Consider the following 26,278-nt stretch of genomic DNA (forward strand, 5'->3'; position numbering starts at 1 on the left):
AGACTGAATGCATCAATTATCACATTAAACAAGAGGAAAACCTTCTACGCACCAATTCCACCCGCACTTTCTACAATTTTGTAAACAACAAACTAAAAGACTCAAGGTGTATCCCACCCCTGAAAGGACCTAAGGGTAAAGACTGCAACAATGACACCATTAAAGCCAACCTCTTTAACACATTCTTTGGCTCAATATTTGTAAACAGCAATGGATCATGCCCAGTATTTCCTAGTCGAACCACAGACAACTACAATGATCTAATACATATTGATTTTACAGAAGACAATGTTGAAAAGGCACTATGCAATCTAAAACCATCTCTATCTATTGGACCAGAAGGAATATGTGCCTACTTCTTTAAAAAGCTATCCACTGCCATAGCTGAACCTCTAAGCATAATCTTTGAAAAATCTTTCAGGACCAGCTCCTTGCCAAACCTATGGTCATTAGCCACAGCCATCCCAGTCTTCAAAAAGGGAGACCCCCAGCCTAGTTGAAAATTACAGACCAATCTCTTTATGCTGCATCACCTGTAAAGTCATGGAATCAATTATTAACCAATCCATCATCCTCCACTTAGAGACAAACAACCTACTCTCTAATAAACAATTTGGTTCAGAAAAAAACTGTCCTGTAATCTGCAACTCTGACACTGCAAAAACATATGGACTACACAACTCGATCAGGGCAAAGCAATAGACGCAATCTACATAGACTTCTGTAAAGCCTTTGATTCAGTGGTACATGACAAACTACTCCTAAAACTAAAATCTTATGGTATCCCTGAACACCTGCATAACTGGATAGAAGCATTCCTGTCAAACAGACAATAAATGGTCAGAATTGGGAGCATCCTATCAAATTCTGTACCTATCAACAGTGGTGTCCCCCAAGGTAATGTTCTAGGACCAACTCTCTTCATACTCTACATATATGACCTCTGTGATCATATTAAGAGTAACTGCATTCTCTTCGCTGATGATGTAAAGCTATTCAATACCACCAACAATACTGCCACCCTTCAAAAAGACCTCGACTATGTATCAGAATGGTCAAAACAAATGGCAACTTCAAATCTCAACAGATAAATGTTCTGTCTTACATATTGGCAAAAAATATCAGAAAATAAAATACAAGCTGAATAATCAAGACCTTGTTGATGATCCAAACTCTGTAAAGGACCTTGGAGTACTCATCTCTAATTATCTAAGTGCTAGAGCCCACTGTAACTACATAGCCAAAAAGGAATTAAGAGTTGTTAATCTAATCCTAGGTAGTTTCTTCTCTGATATCACACTACTAAGTAGAACATACAAAACATCTGCTAGACCAATACTTGAATACAGTTCATCAGCCTGGAACCTGCATTACGTTTCTAATATTAATACAGTTGAGAAAGTCCAGAAATATTTCACAAGAAGAGTTCTCTACTCATTGCAGAATACCTTATGCCACCTGACTTGAAATTCTAGACCTAGAAAATCTAGAACTATGCCGCCTTCAGACTGATCTTAGTACATAAAATTATATATTGCAATGTCCTACCTGTCAATGAATACTTCAGCTTCAACCATAACAAGAGCACACGATAGATACAAACTCAAGGTGAACCACACCAAACTTGATTTCAGGAAATACAACTTCAGCAACGGAGTAGTCAATGTCTGGAATACTCTACTTGACTCTGTGGTTTCTTCCCCAAACCCCAAAAACTTTAACCTTAGACTGTCTGCTATTGACCTCACTATTGACCTCAACCCTTTCCTAAGAGGTCTGTGGGGGGTGGGGCTTATGCACACAAACATGCCTACCATCCCTGTCCTATTGTTTCTTTCTATTTTTCTTATATGTATCCATTTCATGTATTCATAACTATGTTTATACTTATAACCCGCTATCTTATAATCGCTTGACAAAATAAAATAATAAAATAAAAATAAATAAATCGAACAAAGATAACATCATAATGTATTGGGAGAAAAGAAATTGAACCAATTGTGTATTGATCTTTATTATTGTGAAGATCTCAAAGGTTAATTAAAAAAACAATATAGAAAATAAACATGCTAACAATTACAGGCTATTGCAGGTCTTCTTGAAAACCATCTCTATCTTTATAAGTAAGAAGCTTAAAGTTTTACCTAGATCAGAATTTAGCGGGTCAGCTGTTCCTATGGATTCCAGAGGAGGAACTGGAGCATTTCACAAAGTAAATTTAACATTGGGATGTATTGGAGAAGAAATTTAAGCAATCAAATACTGACTTCTGTTGTTATATAGATCAAAAAGCTAGTTTTTTTTAAAGAGCAATATGGAAAATAAACATGCTAACAATTAAAGGCTAACTCTCCTTAGCAGAACAAAATCCCAGAATGCACTTTCATACAGAAAGACTGTAGATAGCTGTTAAAAAAGTACAAGCTCACATTAGTGACAATATTTTCCAAAACTTATTTATCCATTGCGGAGATATAACAAAACAAGGAATGGAAATGCAGGGGAAGATTGGCAGATAGAATGAGGTAAAGGTTTCCCAGTCCAGTCATGTCCAGTTCTAGGGGCAATGTTCATCTCTGTTTCTTAGTTGAGGGAGCCCGCATTTATCCAAAGACACTTCTGTAGTCATGTGGCCAGCATATGTACCCTTCCATACTACCACCTCTTACAATACAAGACAACATAATATCAACAGTAGAGACCTTCAAATTTCTAGGTTCTATCATATCTCAAGACCTAAAATGGACACCTAACATCAAAAACCATTAAAAAGCATAACAAAGAATGTTCTTTCTGCGCCAACTCAGAAAGCTCAAACAGGCCAAAAAGCTGCTGATACAGTTCAACAGAGGAATTACTGACTCTGTCATCTTCACCTCTATAACTGTCTGGTTTGGTTCTGCAACACAGCAAGACAGACACAGGCTTCAGAGAGTAATTAGGAGTGCAGAAAAAACAATTACTACCAACCTGCCTTCAATCAAGGACCTGTATACTGCACAAATCAAAAAGAGGGCTGTGAAAATATTTACAGACCCCTCACATCCCGGACATAAACGGTTTCAACTCCTACCCTCAAAACGACGCTATAGAGCACCGCACACCAGAATAACTAGACACAAAGACAGTTTTTCCCCGAACGCCATCACTCTGCTAAACAAATAATTCCCTCAACACTGTCCAACTATTTACAAAGTCTGCACTACTATTACTATTAATCTTCTCATCACTTCTTATCACCCATCCCCTCCCATTTGTGACTGTATGACTGTAACTTTATTGTTTGTATCTTTACGATTTATATTAACTGTTTCCTAATATGATTTGATTGCTTATTGTACCCTATGACTATTATTACGTGGTGTATCTTATGATTCTTGACTCTTGACGAATGTATCTTTTCTTTTATGTACACTGACAGCATTTGCACCAAAACAAATTCCTTGTGTGTCCAATCACACTTGGCCAATAAATAATTCTATTCTATTCTATTCTTATTCTATAGTAATACCCCAAGGCACACAGTACACTGTTACTTTTCCACCTGTGTGGTATCTATCTCACTCCCATTTGTATGGTTTCAAACTGCTGGTTTGGCAGGAGCTGGAGCAAATAACGGGAGCTCATCCAATCACTAAGCACTCAGGTCTTAAACCCAGGTTGTCAGCTTTCCAGTTATAAACTCAGCACCTTTAACTGCTGAGCCATCGCACCCTGTTTTCCAACCATTATGACAATTTAATAACGCATTCTAATTAATTCAGTGAACCCTAATGCACAGAAAATCACCGACTGGTGTCCCATGCACATTTCCCAACACTTTATTTTTTTATGAAAGTCCTCCATTTTCTAAGCAGGCACTATTCCCCTACTTTTCCCCTATAAAATTATCCCTAATTATGGGCCTTTTCCAAATCTGTGCAACTTTCCGCCATTGTATACTTGCTAACAAATGGCAGACATTGCCCTTCAGGGATGACACAGAAGGAATTTGTCTTGGTCCAAATTCTCTCAGTGTACATAAAAGAAAAGATACATTCGTCAAGAGTCAAGAATCATAAGATACACCACTTAATAATAGTCATAGGGTATAATAAGCAATCAAATCATACTAGGAAACAGTCAATATAAATCGTACGGATACAAGTGACAAAGTTAGTCATACAAGTGGTCACTAGCTTTAACATTTTAGTTTGATAGAAAACTGTGATAGCTTTCTTTTACCACTGGATGGAGAGGAAAAGGAAGTGGGAAGCAGGGAAGAGATTATTTACTGGAAATTTTGCAGATAATCCTCAATTTAGGAACACAACTGGAACCAGTATTCAGTCACAAAGCGATGTGCTTGTTAAATGAGACATTATGTGACTAGACCCAATTTTGCAATATTTTTTTTCCCGTAATTCTTAAGCAAATCATGTTAGGTGTTAAACAAATGCAGGTTAATACTGAATCAGATGATTCTTAAGCACATCCAGTTTCCTTCATTGGTTTTGCTTATTGAAAGCCAGCCAGGAAGGTTGCAAATCATAATCATGTGATTGTAGGATGCTACAACCATCACAAATGCCAGACAATTGCGCCTAAACTTTGATCACACAGTCGAGGGGGTGATATGATGGTTGTAACTTCAAGGATGAGTTTAAGTCGTGTTTTTCAGCATGAGTTGAACTTAAACTGATTAAAAGAATGGTCATAAATTAAAGACCACTTACAGATTTGTATCTTGTTTTATTTTTTAAAACTCATGTTGACACATGTTACTTATTTGCTCCGTAACACTTAGAGACAGCTTGCAGTCAGAAAAAGTAACTGACCATTTTTTTCTTTCTTTTTGTAGCCCATTCCAAATCCAAATACTCTAGATAACCTGTACATGCGAGACTCACTCCCCCCACACACACACACACATTATTGTAAACCAATAACCATCACTCAGGAGTGATGGATCTATTTAGGCTAGAGTTTACCTGAGTGAGGTTTAATGACAATGCTATTAAGCCTGTTTGTTCTATAGTTCAACTTCAGTTGAGGCATCTTTTCCTCCAAAAATTCTACAGTGTCTTTGTGTCCCAAGGCCAAGCTGAACTTCTCAAGATCAATTCCTTCTTCTACCAGCAAGAAGTCTTGCAATTCTATAACTCTCAGGCCCGACATATACCTGCTTAAGAGGGCAGTGAGTGATGCTGTGACATATTTTAGTGCTGTTGAAAAGAAGAGAAAATGTATACAGAGACATGAAACTCAGGAAAAAAAACATGAAAACAAGTTAATAAATCCAACCAATTCAAGAATGCCACAATGGCTATATTTATAACAAAAATCATCTTAATCAATAATTATATACAACTGTTTGTTTTGGCTTAACTTAACATATGCTATGGTAGAACTAAATAAGCCACAAAATACATTTCTGAAAAATGCAAAACAAGGTATTATGGCCAAGAATAGAAAAGCAAATTAGATTCAAATCAACAACTCCAAGTTAAAGCCAACTTACCGGGCCTATGATTAGATGTACATACTATATATTAAGTGATAGTGTGATTGGCTTGGTTTTAGCTCAGCATAAGGCACAATATGATATGTGAACTAATTCATCTAGCATGTTTGAAGACCATGGTTAAAACAGTCTATATAAACATACATAAACCATAGCCAATGGCTCACTGCTTGAAAGGGAACAAATCCCATTTCTATATTCACCTCTATAGAAAACAAAAATGAATAGCATCACTTATTAGTTCAGAACACCTTATTTATTCTGTGATTTATCATGCCTGGCTTCTTGTTTTAGCACTGTCTGTACCTGGGCAGAGTATTCTACATTTCGGGGGAATAAGCAGTAAAGAAAAAGGCAAATTCTGTTACAAATTAATAAATTTTCTAATTTGTCTTTTTCCCAAGACTTTCAAGATATTTATAAAATATATTAATCCTTTCATTTTACAAATATATCAGCTTCTAGAAAAAGATATCAGGCAATTATACTCTAATTTCTAAGGTTTGTTAAGAACACTTTTAATCTATTGGTTCCCATTCTGGTACCCTCCAGTAGGATTGGATCCCTGTCAAGAAATATCAATAGTAATATTAGAATGTTTAGATTAATAGCTGAATAGTGGATTGGTGAAGGATGTTGGAATCTAAGTTGATCTTTCCATTTTCAAGAAGAGTTGCACAGGTATCTTCCCTTCATGATTTTATTATAAACTGAATTACCATGGAATATTTATGTACAAAGAACCACATCCAAACTATACAGAAAAAAATGTGATCAGCAACACAGCATCACTGATGTAGTAAGTACAGCAAAACAAAAAACAAAAAAAACTGGGCTAAGAAAAACTTCAAAGTGTAACTATAATTTTTTTTCTGAATGGAATAATGAGCAACTCTTAATAACATTAGGTACATTTGTGAAGAGTCGCCCATCAAGAGCTGCACACTGAAATGGCAATATGTGGACTCTAGAATGCAACAGAACTACCGTGGAACAGCAGCAGGAAATGTCTATTGTATGGGATACTCATATCCACAGGTTCTACTGTAGTAAAGAAAGTGAAGCATGGCTGATGGTGGTAAAGCTTTTGATTTAAAAATGGTGGTATGGCTGAGGATGGTAAGGGTTGTTGATATGATCCAATAACATTCAAATTGGTGCCTTCTATATGTTTTGGGACTCCAAGTCTAGAAAACTCTCTGAAATATGCCAGTAAAGAGTTCTGAAATTCTAATTCCAACACACCTTAGGATACCAGAGTAGAAAAAACTGTTCTATTCTACCTGGAGAAAAAACAATTGTAGGATTTATATGAGCCTATTTTGCCCTGTAAACATGCAGTTCTATACAAACCTTCTTTTAACTAAATGAAAGAATATGCACATGACTCAAGTGAGAGTAACCAGGAGTAGCCAGGTGCAGGAAAAGATGAGGAGTAGCTAACTTGCTCACAAGACTAATAAATGGCAGGTGATTCCCTTCAGGGAGAACTTGTAGGTCATTGTAAATATTGCATTTTGATAGTGTTAGAAAATAGTGACAAATTTACAAATTTCTTTTACCACCAGATGGAAAAGAAAGTGAAAAGCAGGGAATTGATTATTTATTGGATTTTACAGATAGGTCTTAACTCATGATCACAACCAGGACCAGGATTCAGTCATTAAGTGATGTATTTGGTAAGTGAATCATTATATGATCAGACTCATAGTGATTAAGTGAATGATGTCAGTTGGTAAATGAATCAGATGGTACTAAGCACATCTAGCTTCCTTCATTGACTTTTCTTGTCAGATACCAATGAAGGTCACAAATAAGAATCATGTGACTACAGGATGCTGCAACCATCACAAAAGCAAGACAGTTGACAGATGCCTAAATTATGATCACATAACCAAGGGAGTAGTATAATGGCTGTAACCATGAAGATAGGATGCAAGTCACCATTTTTATTATAAACAATGCAACTTCAAATAACTTTAAACTTCAAACTGGACTCCAAGAAAGTAACTGGCCAATTTCCATACTTGAAGGAGGATTACAGTTTAGACCAATGGTTGCCAATTGGTGGGCCACGGCCCACTGGTGGGCCATGAGAAAAGTTTGGTGGGCCACAGAGAAATCTCATCCCCCAGAGCACCCCCCAAAGCAATTAATCCAGGCTGTGCAGAAATACAAGGCTGCACCGCCCACGTGGCCCGCGGGAACCCTCCCGTCCACTCACTCCTTACCCGGCAAACTTTCCTGCTAAATTGCTATTTTTCCTTTTTCTGACCATCAGCTGTTCTACTGTGCCTGGAGATTTAGATTAGCTAGGAAACAGGGAATGGTTGGATTTCTTGCTTTCTAGCTAGTTTTTAGATCTTAGGCTCTGCTTTTAAGCACAGCTGAACCTCCCTTACAGGGGTGGGGTTCAATTTTTTTAACAACCGGTTCTGTGGCCGTGTCTTAGTTGGTGGGTGTGGTTTTCTGATCATGTGACTGGGTGGGGGTGGCCAACTCGATGTCATTCACATCAAGGGGCGCTTCTTCTTGCCTGGCTTCTCATGACAGTGGGAATGCTGCAACGTTCGTAAGTGTGAAAAATGGTCATAACTCACTTTTTTCAGTGTCATTGTAACTTTGAATGGTCACCAATTTTAGACTCATGTTTGAATGTCAATCTTTCTAGCTAGCCAAGAAGCCTTGCTGAATGTCACTCATCTTGGTTCCTTGTCATTAAAAGCTTTTTTCTGGCAGCTCTGCTTTATTATTCAATTATTTCTTCAAACTAACCCAACAGGGGAGCATTTCCTCCGAACAGCAGTATAAAAAGCTTAAAGCAACCCTTCCCCGTTAAGAAAGTACCAGCAAAGAAAAAACAAAGCTCTTTTGGAAACAGTAAGTCTAGGCATACTACCAAGAATGCAAGAAGGGTGGGAAAAAACAAAAGGAGATTTCTTCCAACAACTGGTTCTCCGAACTGCTTAGAAAGTTAACAACCGGTTCTAGCGAATAGGAGAGAACCTGTAGAATCCCACCCCTGTTCCCTTCTATTATTCAGTGCAGACTCACAGCAAGCAAATTTTATATGACAGACTGAGCTAGCCGATGGCAGATAGATAGATCACTGAATGATTCTGTGAGCAACTTAATCTGCCTGCCTGCTTTTGGGTAAAAGTTGCTCTTTTTTTAGAAATTCAATATTTATATAAATATTTATAATATTAACATACAATCCATGCCCAGCCAGTCACATGACCAAGCCATACCCACAAATTAGGCCATGCCCACAGAACCAGTTAGTGGCCCCTGGGATTTAAAATTATGAGTTTGGTGGTCCCTGAGGTCCAAAAGGTTGGCGACCCCTGGTTTAGACTTAGCCCAACATATTTACTAGACCAAACTTTTTTGTGTGTGTGTAGTTCGGTCCACATCCAAATACTCTGTATGTACATCCAAGACTCACACCCTCACATTATATATGACAATAACCATCACCAGAAGTGATGGATCTATCCAAGGGATGCATTACCTGAGTGAGGTTCAATGGCAACAGTATTAAGCCTGTCCCTTTGGCAGCTCAACACTAGTTGAGGCATCTTTTTTTTCATGAATTCCACAGTATCTCTGTAACCGTGGGCAATACTGAAGTTTTCAAGAGCAATCCCATCTTTTACCAGCAAAAACTCTTGCAATTTGAAAATTCTCAGGCCCTTCTCATAATTGCTTAAGAGGGCGGTGACCAATGCCATGACTTCGCCCAGTACTGTTGAAAAGGAGGGAAAATATATAGACAGGCATAAAGTTCAGAAAAGCCATGGAGAACAAACTAATACATCAAACCAATCCATGAATACCATAATATCATATAGTCACACATAAAAAAATATTTAGGAATCCCATCTTAATAATTATATGCATGTGTTTGCTTGTGCTGAACTTAACATTTATTCAACTAAACAGGCCACGAAATACTTTTCTGAAAAGTGCAAAACAAGGTATTATGGCCAAGAATACAAAAGCAAATTAGATTCCAATCAACAACCCTGTTAAAACCAACTTACTAGGCCTGTGAGACAATACATACATACTATATTAAGCCATAGTGCGATTTGCTTGGTTTTAGCTCAGCATAATAAGGCACAATGTCAGCGTTCCAATGAAACTCCCCATTTCATTCAGCACTCAGAAACAAATTTCATCCAAGCTTCTGAGTAAAATATGGCTTCCAAAGCTGACACACAATATGTGAACTATTTCATCAGGCATGTTTGAAGACCATGGTTAAAACCACCATAAACCATAACCAATGGCTCATTGCTTGAAAGTGATCGAATTCCATTTCTATATTCACCTCTACAGAGAACTAAAAAAATTCTATTCTAAAAAAATAGCACCACTTATTTGTTTAGATTAGAACATCCTATTTATTCTGTGATTTATCATGGCTGGTTTCTTGTTTTAGCACTGTTTGTACCTGGGCAGATTGTTCTATATTTCGGGGGAATAAGCAGTAAGGAAAAAGGCAAATTCTTTTACAAAGAATTCATGATGTACACATTTTCTAATTTGTCATTTTCCCAAGACCTTCCAAAGTTATTTTTAAAATATGTCAATCCTTTAATTTTACAGGTTTGCCATCTTCCAGAAAAGGATACCAAGCAATTATACTCTAATTTCTAATCTTTATTAAGATCACTTTTAATTTACTTATTTTCATGCTGGTACTCTCCAATAGTTTGATCCTTATCATGGGTCCTATTATGCATTAACAATAGTAATATTAGATTTTTTAGATTAATAAACTAATGGATAGTAGATAGTGGAAGGCTGTTTGAATTAATGTTGATCTTCCCATTTTCAAGCAGGGCTGCACAGGTTTCCAACTTTTATGATTTTCTCATAAACTGAATTATCTTGTAATATTTATGTAAAAATAACATATCCAAACTAATAAATAAATGAGTGATCAGCAAATGTGAGACACACATTTACAGAAGTAAAATTGGGCTGGGCAGGATCTTTTCAATTTCACTATAAATTGTTCTGAATGCTGTAGGATTTTAAAAGGTTAGGCATTTGAAAAGATTAAGAGCTGCACATCAAAATGACAATCTTTAGGCTCTAGAATGGGGCAGAACTACTAATTACTGTGAAACAGCAAAAGAGAAGTATATTGTATGGAATAATCAGTTTTATTGTTGTACTGTAATGAAAAAATGGCGAACTATGGCTGATGGTGATGATAGCTGTTGGTATGATGATATGGCTGAAGAAGGTCATGGCTGTTGATATGATCTAGCAAAATTCAAATTGATGCCTTCTAGATATTTTTGGGGCTACAACTCCCAGAAATCTCTCTGAAACATGCTAGAAGAGAAATTTGATAATCTAATTCCAATACACCTTAGCATACCAGAGTAGAAAAAAATTGTTCTAGGGTTATATGAGACTGTTCTGCCCTATAAACCCAGAGTTGTACACAAACTTTTAAGTAAATCATACTTATTGTAAGAAAGAACATGTACATGTTTGAACTGAGAGTACCATATGCAGTAACAATTATAGCAGGTGCAGAAATGATAAAGGATCTACTTGATTGTCAAGAGGACTTGATACCTAATGGTATTAACAATCTGTTTTCATAGAAATAGACCACTTCATCTAACATTCCCTGATCTTTCTAAGCCTGGTTCCCATTGTTTCCAAAATTTTAGAATTAAATAGAAACTTACCAGGCATCTTTTCAGATTCATCTTCGTTTGAATTGTTTGATGTGCCAGTAGATTGATCTGAGTCAGAACTGGAAGAATAGCTGGATTGGTATGAAGAGCAGCTGAAGGGAACTGGAATAGTAGAAACGTAGGGGGGAAATGTGAGAACATTCAGAATATGAGAAGTCAGAGAAACAAATCTGGCCAAAAAACCCCATCCAATTACAGATTCTCAACTATTAGTAGTTGATAGATAGGATGGGATGAATAAGGTGTTGGCTATTTACTCAGTTCAGCAACTGAAAGGTCACTCCATCTTCACAGTTTGGGTAATATGAAAGACCATTTTCTCCATCCTTCTCAATTATCCTTCCCTCCAGATAAATGGAAACCATCAACGGCAAAATTTCCAGTCATTAAAAAAGATCAAGATTTCCCCTGTTCAGTCATGTCTTGACTCTAGGGGGCAGTGCTCATTTTTGTTTCTTAGCCAAGGGAGCCAGCTTAGACTGTAGCACAATATTTTTACTAGACCAAATGTCAGCCAGCCTGCTGCTTACCACCATAGAATAGGAGGGAGGGAATAGGGGGAAGCTTACATTGCAGCTTTGCAACTGCTATTATCTCCAAGGCCAAGTCCGTTGGCTCTCGTATGTGGTTGCCTAGTTGTAAGGTGGTTGCATACTGTGTTTGAATCTGGATTTACATTTTTTTGGCCTCATAGCTTGCTTGAAACTGTCTGCTATCAGTTTGTTTCTAGTAAATGTACTTTTCTCTAAATCTATGGAGTCAAGGATTTTCTTTCCTAGGAAATGAACAGAGGCAGCTCTGACATCAAACTTTTTTTCTTTTTGTAGCCCAATCCAAAGCCAAATACTCTAGATGTGTTGTACATGCAAGACCCACTCCCCACATTAGGGATGCCAATAACCATCACCAAGGGTAATGGATCTATCCAGGGGATAGCTAATGAAGCCTGTTAGTTTGATAGTTCAACTTTAATTTAGGCATCTTTTGTTCCAAAAATTCCAATGTGTCTTTGTCGCCCTAGGCAATGCTGAACTTCTCAAAATCAATCCTTTCTTTTATCAGCAAGTCTTGCAATTTCTTAACTCTCAGGTCCATCTTATATAGTACCTGCTTAAGAGGGCAGTGAGTGAAGCCATAACTTCTCTCAGTATTGCTGAAAATGTGTATACAGGCATGTATACAAAATGTGTATACAGTTCAGAAAAGCCATGGAGAACAAACTAATACATCAAACCAGACCAAGAATACTACAAGGGCCATATTCAAAAAAATGGCAGTTGTTAAGTGAATCAGATCAAACTCACCAGGCTTCTTTTCAGATGCAGCTTGCTTTACTTTCTTTGATGTGCAGATAGGCTGTTCTGAATCAGAAGGAGAACGGCTGGATCGGGATGAAGAGCAGCTTGAGTAACCTGGAAGAGTAGACAAGTAGGGGTGAAAGGTATAGAAATTAAAAAGCCAAAGAAACAAATCTGGCCAGAAAAAAAAATCTGACTACACATTGCCAATTAAATTGAAAATTGATTATGTATCATATTAGGGACACTATCACAGACTGTGGTTTTTCAGTTTATTTGTTTTTTCAGGGAGATTTAGCTATACTTCATGCTCACCATGATATAAAGGAAGATTTCAAAAGTGGTTTAAACGCCTTTGACTTCTGCCTAAAGCTGAGAGTGAATAACTAGTCTAGCACCTTTATCCACTACACTGAATTAGCTCATATTCCTCCACACATCATTTTAATATTAGTTTTCCTATAATAAATTACAAGAAATTTAAGTAGATTTGATTTTGCCTTGATCATTTGAATGCTATATTCAATATTCACAAATATATTTGGGTCAAAAGCTTCTTCAGTACAGGGACCATATCTTCAGAAGAACATCTTGGCTCCCTTGTTTCAGATATTGATAGCAATGAAGTTGTAAGCTTTGCTTATGCCTCCTCTCCTAACACTGGTTGGATTTGCTTAATATATCTCTTGACACTACTGTCTTTTCCATTGTGACATCATAGTGAGTCCAGGTGAACCTAAAGTCCTTGGGTTAGCTCACTGAAGTTGAAATTCTTAGTTGTTCTAATGATCTCAATGAAGACTTTCTGTATAAAATTATGACACTTATTGTTTCTAATTTGTTGACTTTGCTCAAACACAAAAAGGAGGGGGAAAAACTTTCAATTTGCTCATTACACCCAGTTATATATTGGGCCTTGTGTTCTGCTTTTTCTTTTCTTTTTTATAAGTCAGGATATTTTTATTTATACACTGAATACAGTGTATTTTCCAGGCATATCATTTTTCAAAAGAAAAGAAATAGTAACATTTATACTGATAGCAATCGTAGTAGTACAAGAATGATTCTAATCATATTTATAATTATGTTAGCTTATTTGTAAACCTACTCATTATATTAGCATCCTTATAATTATAAACAATGTTCATGTTTAATTTATATACAACAATGTTCTTATGTTCTATTTTTTCTACATGTGAATAATGTGGCTATCCTTTCACAATCACAGTAGGACAATTGAGCACTCAAAGCATTCACTGATTCTATTGAGAGCCCTCAATGGTAATCATTTAGCAGACAACTGGTTGTTTTTGCCAAGAAACTCAAAAGATTTCATGAAGCACCAAAGAGAATGAAACTGATATTAAAATGTTTAAGTATTTGGGTATAGATTCCAGTCCTCCAGTGACTGAAACATAAAAATTGATCATATTGTTTCACAAGTATAATGGAATACAGCAGCTACTATGATTTTTATAGCATTTGGGCAAACCATTTCTTTCTCCTTTTGGAATACACATAGGCTAAAATTATAATTAGAAAAAAGGTGGTCCATGATTTCCCATCACATTTGAACCCAACTAAGCAAGTCACTTGTTAAGTGAGCTTTGCCCCATTTTACGACATGGCAATTCCAGCAGTCCCCAGTTACCATCATTAAGAAAGGTCTATGCAGGTTTGTTAAACAAGGACTTCATGTGACCAAAACACCCTACTTCCTGCAGGTTTCTCCATTGAATTGGCTTGTGGAAGCCTATAGGAAAGTCACAAAGTATGGTCACATGATTGTGGATTTTGCAACAGTTGGAAATTTGGGGATGTTTTTGAGCAGACTGCAATAATTACAGAAGTTCACAGATCATTTGTAAATACCATCCTTTCAATGGTGTTGTTGAATGAGTAATCCATTAACTGAGGACTACCTGGAAAGTAATAGGTGTCATCTTCCATGATCATCCTACCCAGTCCTGGAAGCGTATTAGCACCAATGACCTTAGTGTGAACTTCAGAAAGTGATATTAGGCATTCAGGACTGTTGAAATACTAGGTATATAAGCTAAATTTCACTTTATTGGTAGTTCACATCCCTCTTTATTTTATTGCTATTTCCTGCCTGAACTATCTTGGTCAGCATAAGCATGCTCTTTTAAATGCCTCAAAGCCACTCCATATTCATTTATCCAAACATCTGTTTGCCCATCAGTTACCTTTCTTACCTGGCTTAAGTTGAATCCTACAATTCCTGCTTTTATTCCTGTTTATTATCAGCTTAGGAATCTCCTGGAGGCAGGAAACTATGTTGCAAAAGCCAACCTGATAGCAAAATACTTCCAGGTCATATCCACATTTCTTTTTCACCGCCTCTTTTAACTTTGACAACTTCAAGCCATCAGGATATAATTTCAAGATGTCACAAATTGGCACTGATACAACTGTTAAATCTGCAAATGAAGATAATGATTTCAATCCTCATATTAGGTAATTAGTAAATAGTTTTGCTATAAATGAATCAATACTGCAGGAGTAAACCATTGGATGCTCCTAGAAATCTCCCAAAGTCGCAAATTGTAATTTCAAGTTACAAAAGGATGAAATAATTCAGTGTGGAACTTGAAAACAGCCAGATTAACTATACCTAAAATTGATGAAAATTTATGAAGTCAAATGAAATTTTGCTTCTGGCTTTATTAAGTATATTTTTGGGGAGACAGCACTTTGCTCAATAACCAAAAGGCCAAATGCATTTTCTGGAGTGAAAAGAGATGCTACTTTTCCAACCAGGTTAAATTCAAGGAAGTGGATTAGAAAAGGTTTTGAAGGAAGGCCCACAGAATGAACTGTTGGCTAGGAACTAATTTCATCAACATACGCAGATACAGTATATTTGTACATTCCTCAAAATCTCTCATTGTCTTATTAAGAAACTAACTCACTGAAGTTTTTGTGACATTTTATGAAGAATTTGAAAGCTTCCTCTTAATCTCATTTAAGGCTACGTATAAATGCTATCATGGATCCCATCAAATTCAAGCAAGGGTAGTTTTTAGCCCTGTGTCTCCTGCAGAAATTTGTATAAGAGAAAGAAAGAAGAAATTCTCAATCAACCTGAAATGAACAGATCAGACCTCATGATCTGTTTAAAAGTAGAAAAAATCAACTACCAAGGCCACACTGTTGTGTTCCCTGGAAGGTAGTCCCCATTAGCCATTGAGAAATCATTTCTATTTAATAATAGTACAAAGCCCTTTTTCCAGACTAAGATTAAGGCTAGTTTCTGAAAGAGGCAAACTGAGCATTAGGATAGCAGGTTTTTAAAAAGAGGATAAAGAAGAATGTTTTGCTCTATTACTTCTACTAAGATTATAATTATTGCAATAAGGGCTCACTTTTCCATAAATTAATTTAGATATGCATTACTGAACAGGATCTCTATGCTTTCAGAAGAAAACGTAACATTCCTCTAGGAATTCTGTATCTAATTTTTTGAGAAACAGATTGTCTTCTTGCTCTAAAATATTTTAAACTATGGCAAATCATGTCAGAGAGGTAGAAGGAACTGTTATGAAGGGTCCTTAGTGCTCTTTGACCTTGGGTAATGGAATGACTAAGAAAACAACTGAACTAGGTAACATCATCAATGCTCTCCTTTATTAGAACTTTGATGGCTTCTGATAAGTATTTCTTGCTATGGCAACTCCATCAATCATGGTAGATCAGTGTTTTCCAGTATGGGAGTTTCCAAATATATTAATTCCAAATTCCCCACCACCACTATCAGAACGGCCACATCTTAAAGTTCCCTAAGGATATACACGTTCCATGCACAAACAGTTCTGAGCACAGAACATATACTTTCAGGTGGTCTGTATCCAGTCCAAACACTGAGTTCTGGAAAGAGACTGTTGTTGCCCGGATGGAGACAAGAAAATGGCAAAATTCCAAGATTGACAGGAAGGGCATGTAGTAATTAATGGGAAAGAAGGAAAAGAAAGCAACAGGAAGATAGACTGTCCAGCTGTTGAAGATATCAAGTGATGGCTTGATGCATCACTGCATCATTTTCTTGCAGACCAAAAAAATGCACTGGGGTGATTAGGGAGATAGGCTGGCTGGTTTGGTATGTACATGCCTGAACCAAGAAAACAGGCAATTGTTAAATGGTTGTAGAAAAAGAAATACACTGGGAAAATTAGAAGATAGGACAGTGCACAAGTCATGAAAAGGAAGAAAGGTAAGGGATCCTAGCCTTGCCCTATTCCCCTCAGGAAAACCAAAATGTTCTGGTTTCAGTTTTGTGGAATCTGAATCTACTTGGATTATATGGCAGAAATTCTGAGATATAGTGGATTTCATGCATTTTTTAAAAGTTGCTCATGTAGGATGATCTGCGAGATCTGATTTGAATTAATCAATTGCACAAGATAACAACTAGACTAAAATTCTTTTTTAAGAAAAAGTTCTGGGAATTTGTTTCTAATTTCAAGCAAATAGACTGGTGTTAAATAAACCATGCAGATTTTTTGGAGGCATCTGTTTGGATGATATGTAAAAAATGTTGGTAAATTTGATAAGAGTTTTTACCTGATCCATCAGAGTTTAACCTTCTTATACAATATATAGAGACATTTCTAATTATTACATTAAATATGGACTCAAATTCTATTTATATTTTATTATTTATATCAATTTTATTAAAATAGAGATTTTGTGGCTGTTCTGTCCTCTGTGCTATACCTTCAGAAAGTTGGACAACACATCTGTGAAGGTTCTCTCGATGTCTGATGATTAGCTTAGGTATCTGGTCACCCAAAAAGGTTAGGATATCCTTATAGCCTTTGGCGATGATAAATGCTTGTAGATCAATTCCAATTGTGGAAAGCAATAGTGTTTGGATTTTCTCAATCTTCAAACCCGACTCATATTTTATTAGAAGATTGGTAATTCCTGCTAAGACTTCAGCCAGATCTACCAAATAATGCAAATCAGTGATCAAAAAACAATCCACATCTTAATGTAGCATTTTATAACGATATTATAAATGATCTTAGTCTGAACCTGTCTTCTCCCTGAGGTTCTGTCTCAAGTCTGCCACTAACTTGGTCATTCTTATATAAACATTCTAAAGAAATCTGAAATCTCAATAATCATCAAATATATGTTAATTAGAATGTAAACTGGAATAGCATACAGAGGTGGAAACCTAGAAATATTTCTTGCTGATCTATTATATTTGTAATTTGAAAAAGTAGCTCTTATCATCTAAAAGGACTGAGAAGCATGTTAGCATTCTGTGTTCCATAATTTCCATCAGTTACATGGCTTCAAATAAATGTGATTTTGTAACATGAATTACCTTTGGATGGACAAATATTTCATTTAATTATTAGATGCAAGGGAGCTGCAGAAGACTGGATAAAAGGTGAAGATATGCTTTTATGAAACTTTGCATCCAGTCATTCATTTCAATGTACTATCTGACATGCAGAGACCAGGCAATATACCCAGTGAATAAATGAATAGAGCACTGGGCTACTTGTGATTGCTTCAATTAAATTGCATTGCTGCTAAGTCATAAGACCAAGAAAAACTTAAGTCTTAACCAACTTGCAATACAGCTAGGCCTTGAGTTACAACTACTGTATAATAGAAACTACCCATTAGTTGCAAATTATGATGGTTGTTAAGCTATACCATGATTACCTTACTTAACATCACCCCTCCTCTTCCTGATGATGTTAAATGACTACTTGAGTTATTAAGCAGAGCACTGGGTACCTCAGGGATAAGGGGCAATAGAAGCTACCGGCATCCACAGGGTTGTTACCACTTATAGACCTAGGTCTCCTACCCAGCCACTCAGTCACGCAAGAGAATGCAAAGTGACCCAGAGACCTGCAGGATTTATCCTGCTCCTAAACAAGCTCCAGGAGCCAGCAGCAATAATTCAAGGTGCTGGTTATCACCTTTAAAGCCCTTCATGGCTTGGGACCAGTTATCTGAGAGACTGTCTCTTGCTGGTCACATCTACCTGACCCACTAGAATGGGGAGGCAAAGAATGGTGTTCCATCCCCTAAGGAAACACATCTGGCAGGACCCAAAAGAAGGGTCTTCTCCATGGTGGCTCCCTCCCTCTGGAAATTAGATTGGCCCCCACTCTAACTCTCATTCGGAAGGCCTCAAATACAAAGTTCTGCCAGCAGGCCTGGGGAACCCAGAGTGGCATGGAACACATTAAATGGCTGGTATGTGTGTGTTATGTTGTCACTGGGGTGGGAGGTTATTATTTTATTATGGTGTTGAGGGTATTATTTTATTATTTTTATTTCTTTTATATTGTTTCTATTTCCTGTAAGCCACCTTGAGTTGTTCTGGGCAACTAGGCAGCAATATAAATTTTCCAAATAAAATAAAACTTACCTTTCCTTTTTTTTTTTTTGCAGAGCCTCATCAGGTCAATGTGAAATTAAACTTTCCTACAGAGGCTGCCTCATGGCAACCACTTGCTATTCTGCAGGCAGTATTATTCTCATGATCCTTTAGGGGGTCCTGCTTTTTAAGGAGGTTCCACAAATAAATAGAGTCTAGCATGTGGTTCACATGAGATAGCCTCTGTAGGAAAACTGAATCTATGATCGCATCGGCCAAGATACTTCTCTGCAAAAAAAAAAAAAAAATAGAAAAGCAAGTTACATGCTGCTGGGCCCTGGCACTAACCAGAAGTAGACGATGTCTTGTGCGGGATAACATGTAACAGTCCTCTGCGTGCCAGTAGTTTCTTCTACCAGCTTTAGGATCCCTTAAGTGGCTGGGTGGGAAGCAGGCTTCAGCTGTGGGAAATGTGTTGGCCTGAGTAGGACAGATAGGAAGGGGGCCACTGCAATATCCCTGCAATCGCTTATAAAGGTGAACAAATGCAGGGCTATTGCAGCAGCCATAATTTTGAAACTGGTTCATAAATGGATTTTATTTGAGTCTGTTATTTTATTTATTTAGAGTCTTGTAATTTTGACCAGACTTTTGAGGGAAGGGGGGGGGGGAATGGGCAGCACACAAATAAAGCAAATAAATAAATGAAGCTTCAGATAGCCAGATATAATGCCAAATATATGAGGCAAATGCTATAGTTGTAGCTGTATTGGGCTGCCTTTTTCCCCATAGGTAATGCATTTACCTGCTGCTGATGCAGCTGTATCTTCCTTTCTTTCTCTTCCTTTTTCCTCCTTCAATCTTGAATCTTCCTCTTCAAAACTGTCCAATCCACTGTTTTCTATTTCATCTAGCAAGCCATCAAGGTTTAAACCACTTACTAGCTTCATTACTGAGCCACATGATCTTTTGCCTTCTACAACTACAGTTTCTTTCATGTGGTCGAGCAATTGTCTGAGTGAACAATACCCATAATGAGAGAATTTGGGATGAAAATTATGGATCTGATAAAAAGCTGCACTGAAGTCCCCAAATTTGATACCATTTGGGTGGTTGATTAGCAATTGCAATACATTGTATCTTAAGTCATCGGGAACCTTCCGCTCCGAGTCCATCAGTACCTAAAGCCAAATGAACATGTCAAGAACATCACCATTGTTTTATATCACCTGGGGACTTATACCGGGTCCTAAAAACAAATGAATGCATTCTCACCAACCAAACCTCCCCTAAGAATATAACAGCTTAACTCGTCAAATTCCCAGCCAGCACAGAAATAAACCAATAAAATTTTGCTACCTCTGAAGGGCTAGAAAAAAACTGGAAATCAGTAAAGAGTAAATAGTAGATTAGATGCCACTAGTCAGCTTTTTCACTGTTTACTGATCATAACATAATGCAACTTGTTTAATTATGGCTCATTAGAACATGTGATCTAAGCTGTTTTATTCCAGCAAATTTGGGCAAAACAATATATAACCACATCTATTATTCTGAAATAGAAACATGTTAAGAGTGAAGAGTGCTCAGAAAATAATTTAGGGCCAGCTTGATCTGGTAGTTAAGGCAACAAGCTAGAAACCAGGAAAGTATGAATCCTAGTGCTGCCTTAGGCATGAAAGCCTTCGAACCAACCATGTTCTCAGCCCAACTTACTTCAAAATTGTGGGAAAAACAGGAGGAAAAAAGTATTAACTATGTTTGTTTCCTTTATTTATCAAAAATAAAAGTGGGGGGAAAATATACAGGTAGTTCTCAGCTAGTTGCTTAGTAACCATTCAAACTTACAATCGATCTCCCCAAAAAGTATTTGTGACTCAGTTCTGAAATACCAACACCATGACCATTGCCAGTAACATTTATGGCTGTTTCTAGCATTCCAGAGTTATGAACTGCAATTTACAACATTTTTGCTGAAAATCAGCAAATGCAAATGCCAGTTGTTGACAAAAGCACTCCATAGTGAATGAGTTTGCTTAACAACCACAATATTTGGCCTGCAGAGCATTCCACAAAACAAGGGTAACCACAGAAATGTCACACTTTCTAGTGACAAGATTTTTTTAAAAAGGAATATGGAGCAAGCCCTCCAAGGAAGATAACGGATGAGCACATATTCTTGGGAGATAGCTGTCCCTCAAGTAACCCAGTTCTATGCCATTTAAGGCTTTGAAGATAACCAGCACCTTGAACTGCAACTGGAAGCCTATCAAAGATGCCAGTGTACGGTAGCTTGTACAGTAGCAGTGTTACACACAGTGTGTGATGCACCCATAATAACCTGTGCCATTGCATTCTGGACTAACTGAATTTTTCATAGTTTTCAAGAGCAGCCCTGCACAGAGATATTGAACCTTCCTGGAACTTCCCTTAAATTGTACAAAGTAAAAAAGGAACTTCCAAAAAGATTCCACACCCATTTGCACAATTCAGGTGACCCTGAAGGTACAGATAAATGTCCTCAATGACTCTCAGAAAGAGTGCTAACAACTAGGTGACAATCAGGAATATAAATCTATTTTCCATCATTCAGTCAAAACTGAAGCAGCTTCTTGGATGAGAAGTGAAATGTCCTCAAGGAAAACAAAGTCCAGTTACCTTTTGAAAAAGCACCTTTGGAATTATCACGATCTAGATGACTGAAAATCTCCATAGACACTGATCAGAATTTCTGTTGCTAAACATGACAATTAAATGAACTGTACTCAATTTTATTTCTCATGTTGTTCAACAAATCATTACAGCTGTTAGGGGAATCATGTGGTCAGCAAGCAAATCTAGTTTGCCCCATTGAACCTGCTTGTTATAAAGCTGGAACAGTTGCAAATGATCATATGACACTGGAGATGCTGAACTTTGAAAATGTGACCGTGATGGTTATAATAAGGACCAGAAGTGTAAGGTACAAGTCATTTTTTTAATGCAATTTTGAATGGTTGCTAAACAGTTTTAATTAAGGACTACCTGTAGTATTATTAAGTGGTAGTAAAGCACAAGTAACCCTGAGCAGGGCCTTACAATCCAGGAATGGGTACAACTGACCTATGCAACTGAGCAGCCTCTATGAAGCCAGAAGAAGCCTCCAGAATGCACAATAAGTCTGAATAAGATAGTGTCTCCCATTCAGAACCAAAGGCAGAAACTTTCTAACTACCAGTTCTGGAGGTCTCAAAACACATTACTACTCAGTTTTGGCAAAGTTCAACTATAACTTGTACTTCCCTATTCAAATTTTGGATTTTAGAAGTCTTTAGGATTTATTTCTGGACAAATTTATAAAACAAACATAGGTAAGCTGCAGTTCTTCACATACTGTTCCATGACCCTGTTTCATGTTGGAAGGAAAATTGTCAATAGCAATATATCAAATATTGACAAATAACTGTTTATCCTTGTAGTGTAGAACTGAGGCTTATTTCAGAACAGAACCTAGTCTATATTAAGACATGGCTTAATTATGATTTATCAAAAACACTTCCAAGCAATGGACTGAAATAGTTTACCACCGAGTGGGTATACCCAAGGCATTATGACTTAAATAAAGCACATGTTGGTTTTGCATATGAATGCAGCCAGAAACATTCACTATAAGCCATCCTGGACAAAGACAGTATTATTAAAACAATTACATTTATGTAATGGCTTATAAATTCCAATTGCTAGAACTCTTCCTTTAGTTTAATATAGGGAGTAAAAGGGAAGGGAGTAAAAGGGGAAGGGAGTAAAAGGAGAAGGGACTGCAGCTGGCCCTCATCAATTTACAGTGCTAGAGAGAAGAAAAGTCTTCAGAATTGCAAATGAGACTTCTCCGATACAGCTGAAACCAGGTACCCTCAAAACTTTCTGGAAAAAACCAACAAACCATAGTTGGTTTTTTACTTCTGAAAAAAAAAAGTGCATGCATGTTTTCCCTGCATTCATAATACAAGCCTCTCGGGATGCATGGACAGGCAAAAAAGCAATGAACTCAGGAGTTTATCGATGAACAAACACATTTTGTGTTTGAGCTATATGCCAAGCTGATAAAAATCAACAGAAGCCTTGGTAATAGCCCTCACGCAAGATCTTTCTACGGAAGGGGACTTTAAAATCGAGCTGTAATGCCAATACAAATCAGTCTTAGCGACGGCCTGGACTAGAAAAATGGTTTACCATTGCCTGCATCCTGGGACTGAGAGACGTGACTGGCACAAGACTCCTGGTCTTCCGCTTTCTAGACTGGTGCCTTAACTATTACATCAAACAGGCTCTTATGTCATGCTTTAGATACGGACTTCCACAAAATACGTATTTCCAAGGTTTTTTTTAAAAAAAACAGCCCGATAGCACCTTTTCCAACAAACTTCATTCGAAGACATACTCTTTTCGCTACTCAGAAATTCCCTCTGAATTTTTGTAATTCCTACTAACCCGGTTCCCCTCCAACTAGACTTAGAAGTGGCAGAGAAATGGGGACGGCGGGAGAGAGAGAGAGACACGTGAATCCAAAGACTCAATATGAATACACTAAGATAAAGAAACGACCACTTTTAAATTCTTACCTAAGTTAAGCCCTTTTTTCTGAAAGGGGTCGGAAGAAGCTGAAAAAAAGAAAAGAAAAGAAAAGAAAAGAAGAGTTTAGTAACCGTAGCAAAAAGAAAAACACGTCCGTACCTTTTCCTCTCGCTTCGTCATGTGATCACAAAGGAACATGTGACTAGGTTCGGCCTCCTCCCTTAAGAGAGTTTGGCGGGGATGGGCGGTTCTTAATCACCTGGAAATTAAATTGAAAGAAACCACAACTAGAACGTTCAGCTAGGGTTACAAAAGCATGGAACGCGCAGAGAATTCGAAATAGCGCCACGTGTGAGGCGTTGTATGTTACAAAAATTTGAACGGCTGACAGCAAAAAGATATAGCAAGCTCGCTTCATTGGTATCCGAGAGTGATCCGAAGTTTTGTACCCCGAAATTTTCCATTGCCCTTTTTGGAGGAATTGGGGAATTTGCTGGCCAGGTTCACATTTTGAGTTAAACTGAGTCACTCACGAATTTTTCGGTTTTGCTTTATGGGGAAGCCAGTTTTTGTGGGTTGTAACTTAAGGCTGAATTCCTTTGGGCACCATTTGGATTCGCTCAATTAAATATGTTTCTGCGCAGTTTTCCCATCTCCCGTGTAAATGTTAGAAATCGCATGATTGTTTCAAACTACGTATTGATATTCAGTACAGGGGATCGCACGTGACCAAAAAATTTGAGCAGTTATTACAGTAGTAGCTGTAAAAACAAATTGATGTTCTGTATCAATTCTGATATACAACAATAGGAAATGGCTGTATTGCTTTAGTAACCATACTTTGAAGTCTCCAAACTAGGAAAGCATAAGAAGCTTTCACTGATCATTTAAAGGTTGGTGGCAACTTGTGGAGCTCTTCGTACCTTAGGCTTTCCAAGGCTGTATACGTATATAGGCCAGAATCACATATTAAATCAGACCCCTGTATTTGCCTCTTAACATACAGATCTTGCCATCCTTTATGTGAGGTACTTTAGGCAACCAAACCTAGGTTACAAAAATACTTTGATCTTGGGCTGAATACCAATGCAGGAGCAACAAAGAACTATAGAAAACTATTACAGAACTCTGCAATGGTCTTGTCTAGTGATATTCAAAAAATTGTAGCCCAAATATGAAAATCATGGGAGTCTCAGTCTGTTCTTCTCAATCATCACTGTTAATAAAATTGCTTTTACTGCAGCCATTGACTGAGTTGAGGGGTCATTAGTCCCCTGAGCTTGGTTGTTTTCTTGCAGATGTTTCATTATCCAAACTAGGTAACATTATCCATACTATTGGCTGAGTTTATACAACATGTTAGACTGTGCAGTTGGTACTTTCTGGACAGGAGCATGATGCAAATCCAGGTAAGCAAGGCTAGTTTATAGTTCCATGCACTGTGCAAATCCAGTGCACTAAGTTAATGAAAGAATCTGCAAACATAACAGACTATGCTCTAATAAAAAGAGGCAATACAGGTAGTCCTCACAACCACTGATTTCAAGTTATAATAGCATTGCAAAAGGGTGACTTACAACCAGACTTCACACTTCACAGCAAAATCCCCATAGTCATATAATCAGAATTTGGTTGCTTGGCATCTGGCTTGTATTTGTAATGTTCGATTACCATTTACAACTGTCCCAGCCTACTTCTGGCAAGCAAAGTCAATAGGGAAAGCTGAATTAATTTTGAAGACTGAATGATTCACTAAACGATTGCAATGACTCCTTAACTGTGGCAAAAAGATCATAAATTAGGCACGACTCATTTAACAATCACCTTGCTTAACAAAAATTCTGATCTCCATTATGGTCTTAAGTCGAGGACTGTAACATCTATTACAGCTGTAGAAATGGGATTTGAAACATTTACTTGCTTCAGCAGTTGGCCACTAGATGGCAGCAGGAGGAATTACAGCAATAAGCCATTTTTGTATTTTAGGTAAGTTAGACTACTTTTGAGCTCTCAGTTGAAATTATTTGTATTTTTCCTGTAGCAGCCAGGCTTTAAACTAGAATCTGGAAATGTTCTATAGCAAAAGGCTTCAAATATTAAGTTAGATAAAGCTTATTAGAAGATCTCACATATTCCTATTCTCAATCACCGTTTTGACTCACCTATCCTTGACACATTGGTTGCTGCAAAAAAAAAAAGTCAAAGAAGCCATGCCCACCCAGTCACATGCTTTTTATGCTTTTATTCTTATGCTTAGCTAGATCATTTTCAACTTGTGTTTGGGAACACAAAACTGTTCTTTTGATTGATATGTCAAATGTTTAATTTTTAAAAATTCTTCTCAGTACAGAAAGCCTTATGATAACCATAGATGCTAATTGGTAGCTTGGAATGTCATATGAACACATGTATAAACTACAACCCCGTCTTTCCATGAGTATTGAACATAACCCAACACTCTTTCATTGGAAGTGAGGCCTTCTAAAGGTAAGCTATGCACTTGTGTTGCTAATTATTTAACCACCTACGGTATTACACCTACAGTTTTAAATTGGGTTTTAATACTGGATTTTAATTGCTGTATTTCATTGTTTCTTTTGAGGTGCTGATAGATTTTACACTCAATCTTTTCTGTTAACAACAAGGTAGTGTTTAGAGCACCTTCAGTTTCTCCTATAAACTGATGGGATAGATTAAGCTGACGTCACATAATCTCTCAGAGAGTTTCCATGGAAGGTACGCTTAACTTGATCTTCCTGATCACCTTGGAAAAACACCTCAAACATGTAAGTGATACAATTATAATTCCTATTAGTAATAAAGGATTATT

The 26,278-nt window shown here is 37.2% G+C and overlaps 1 protein-coding gene across 1 annotated transcript in view; it reads right to left on the reverse strand.

Annotated features, from left to right (window-relative positions):
* Positions 1-23,631, reverse strand: part of LOC113448507 (uncharacterized) — a 25,780-nt gene extending 2,149 nt beyond the window's left edge. The window contains exons 1-8 of the mRNA XM_087915989.1: positions 23,496-23,631; positions 19,700-20,075; positions 17,262-17,492; positions 14,744-14,968; positions 12,534-12,641; positions 11,221-11,331; positions 9,018-9,251; positions 4,971-5,204 (exon numbers count right to left, since the gene is read on the reverse strand). Coding sequence (XP_087772115.1) covers positions 4,971-5,204; positions 9,018-9,251; positions 11,221-11,331; positions 12,534-12,641; positions 14,744-14,968; positions 17,262-17,492; positions 19,700-20,069 — 1,513 coding nt within the window. The 5' untranslated portion in view covers positions 20,070-20,075; positions 23,496-23,631. The remainder of the gene's footprint in view (positions 1-4,970; positions 5,205-9,017; positions 9,252-11,220; positions 11,332-12,533; positions 12,642-14,743; positions 14,969-17,261; positions 17,493-19,699; positions 20,076-23,495) is intronic.
* Between the last annotated feature and the right edge of the window lie 2,647 nt (positions 23,632-26,278).

The sequence above is a fragment of the Pseudonaja textilis genome, chromosome Z (assembly GCF_049901715.1).
Source record: "Pseudonaja textilis isolate UNSWEBS1 chromosome Z, rPseTex1.2, whole genome shotgun sequence".
Taxonomy (NCBI): domain Eukaryota; kingdom Metazoa; phylum Chordata; class Lepidosauria; order Squamata; family Elapidae; genus Pseudonaja; species Pseudonaja textilis.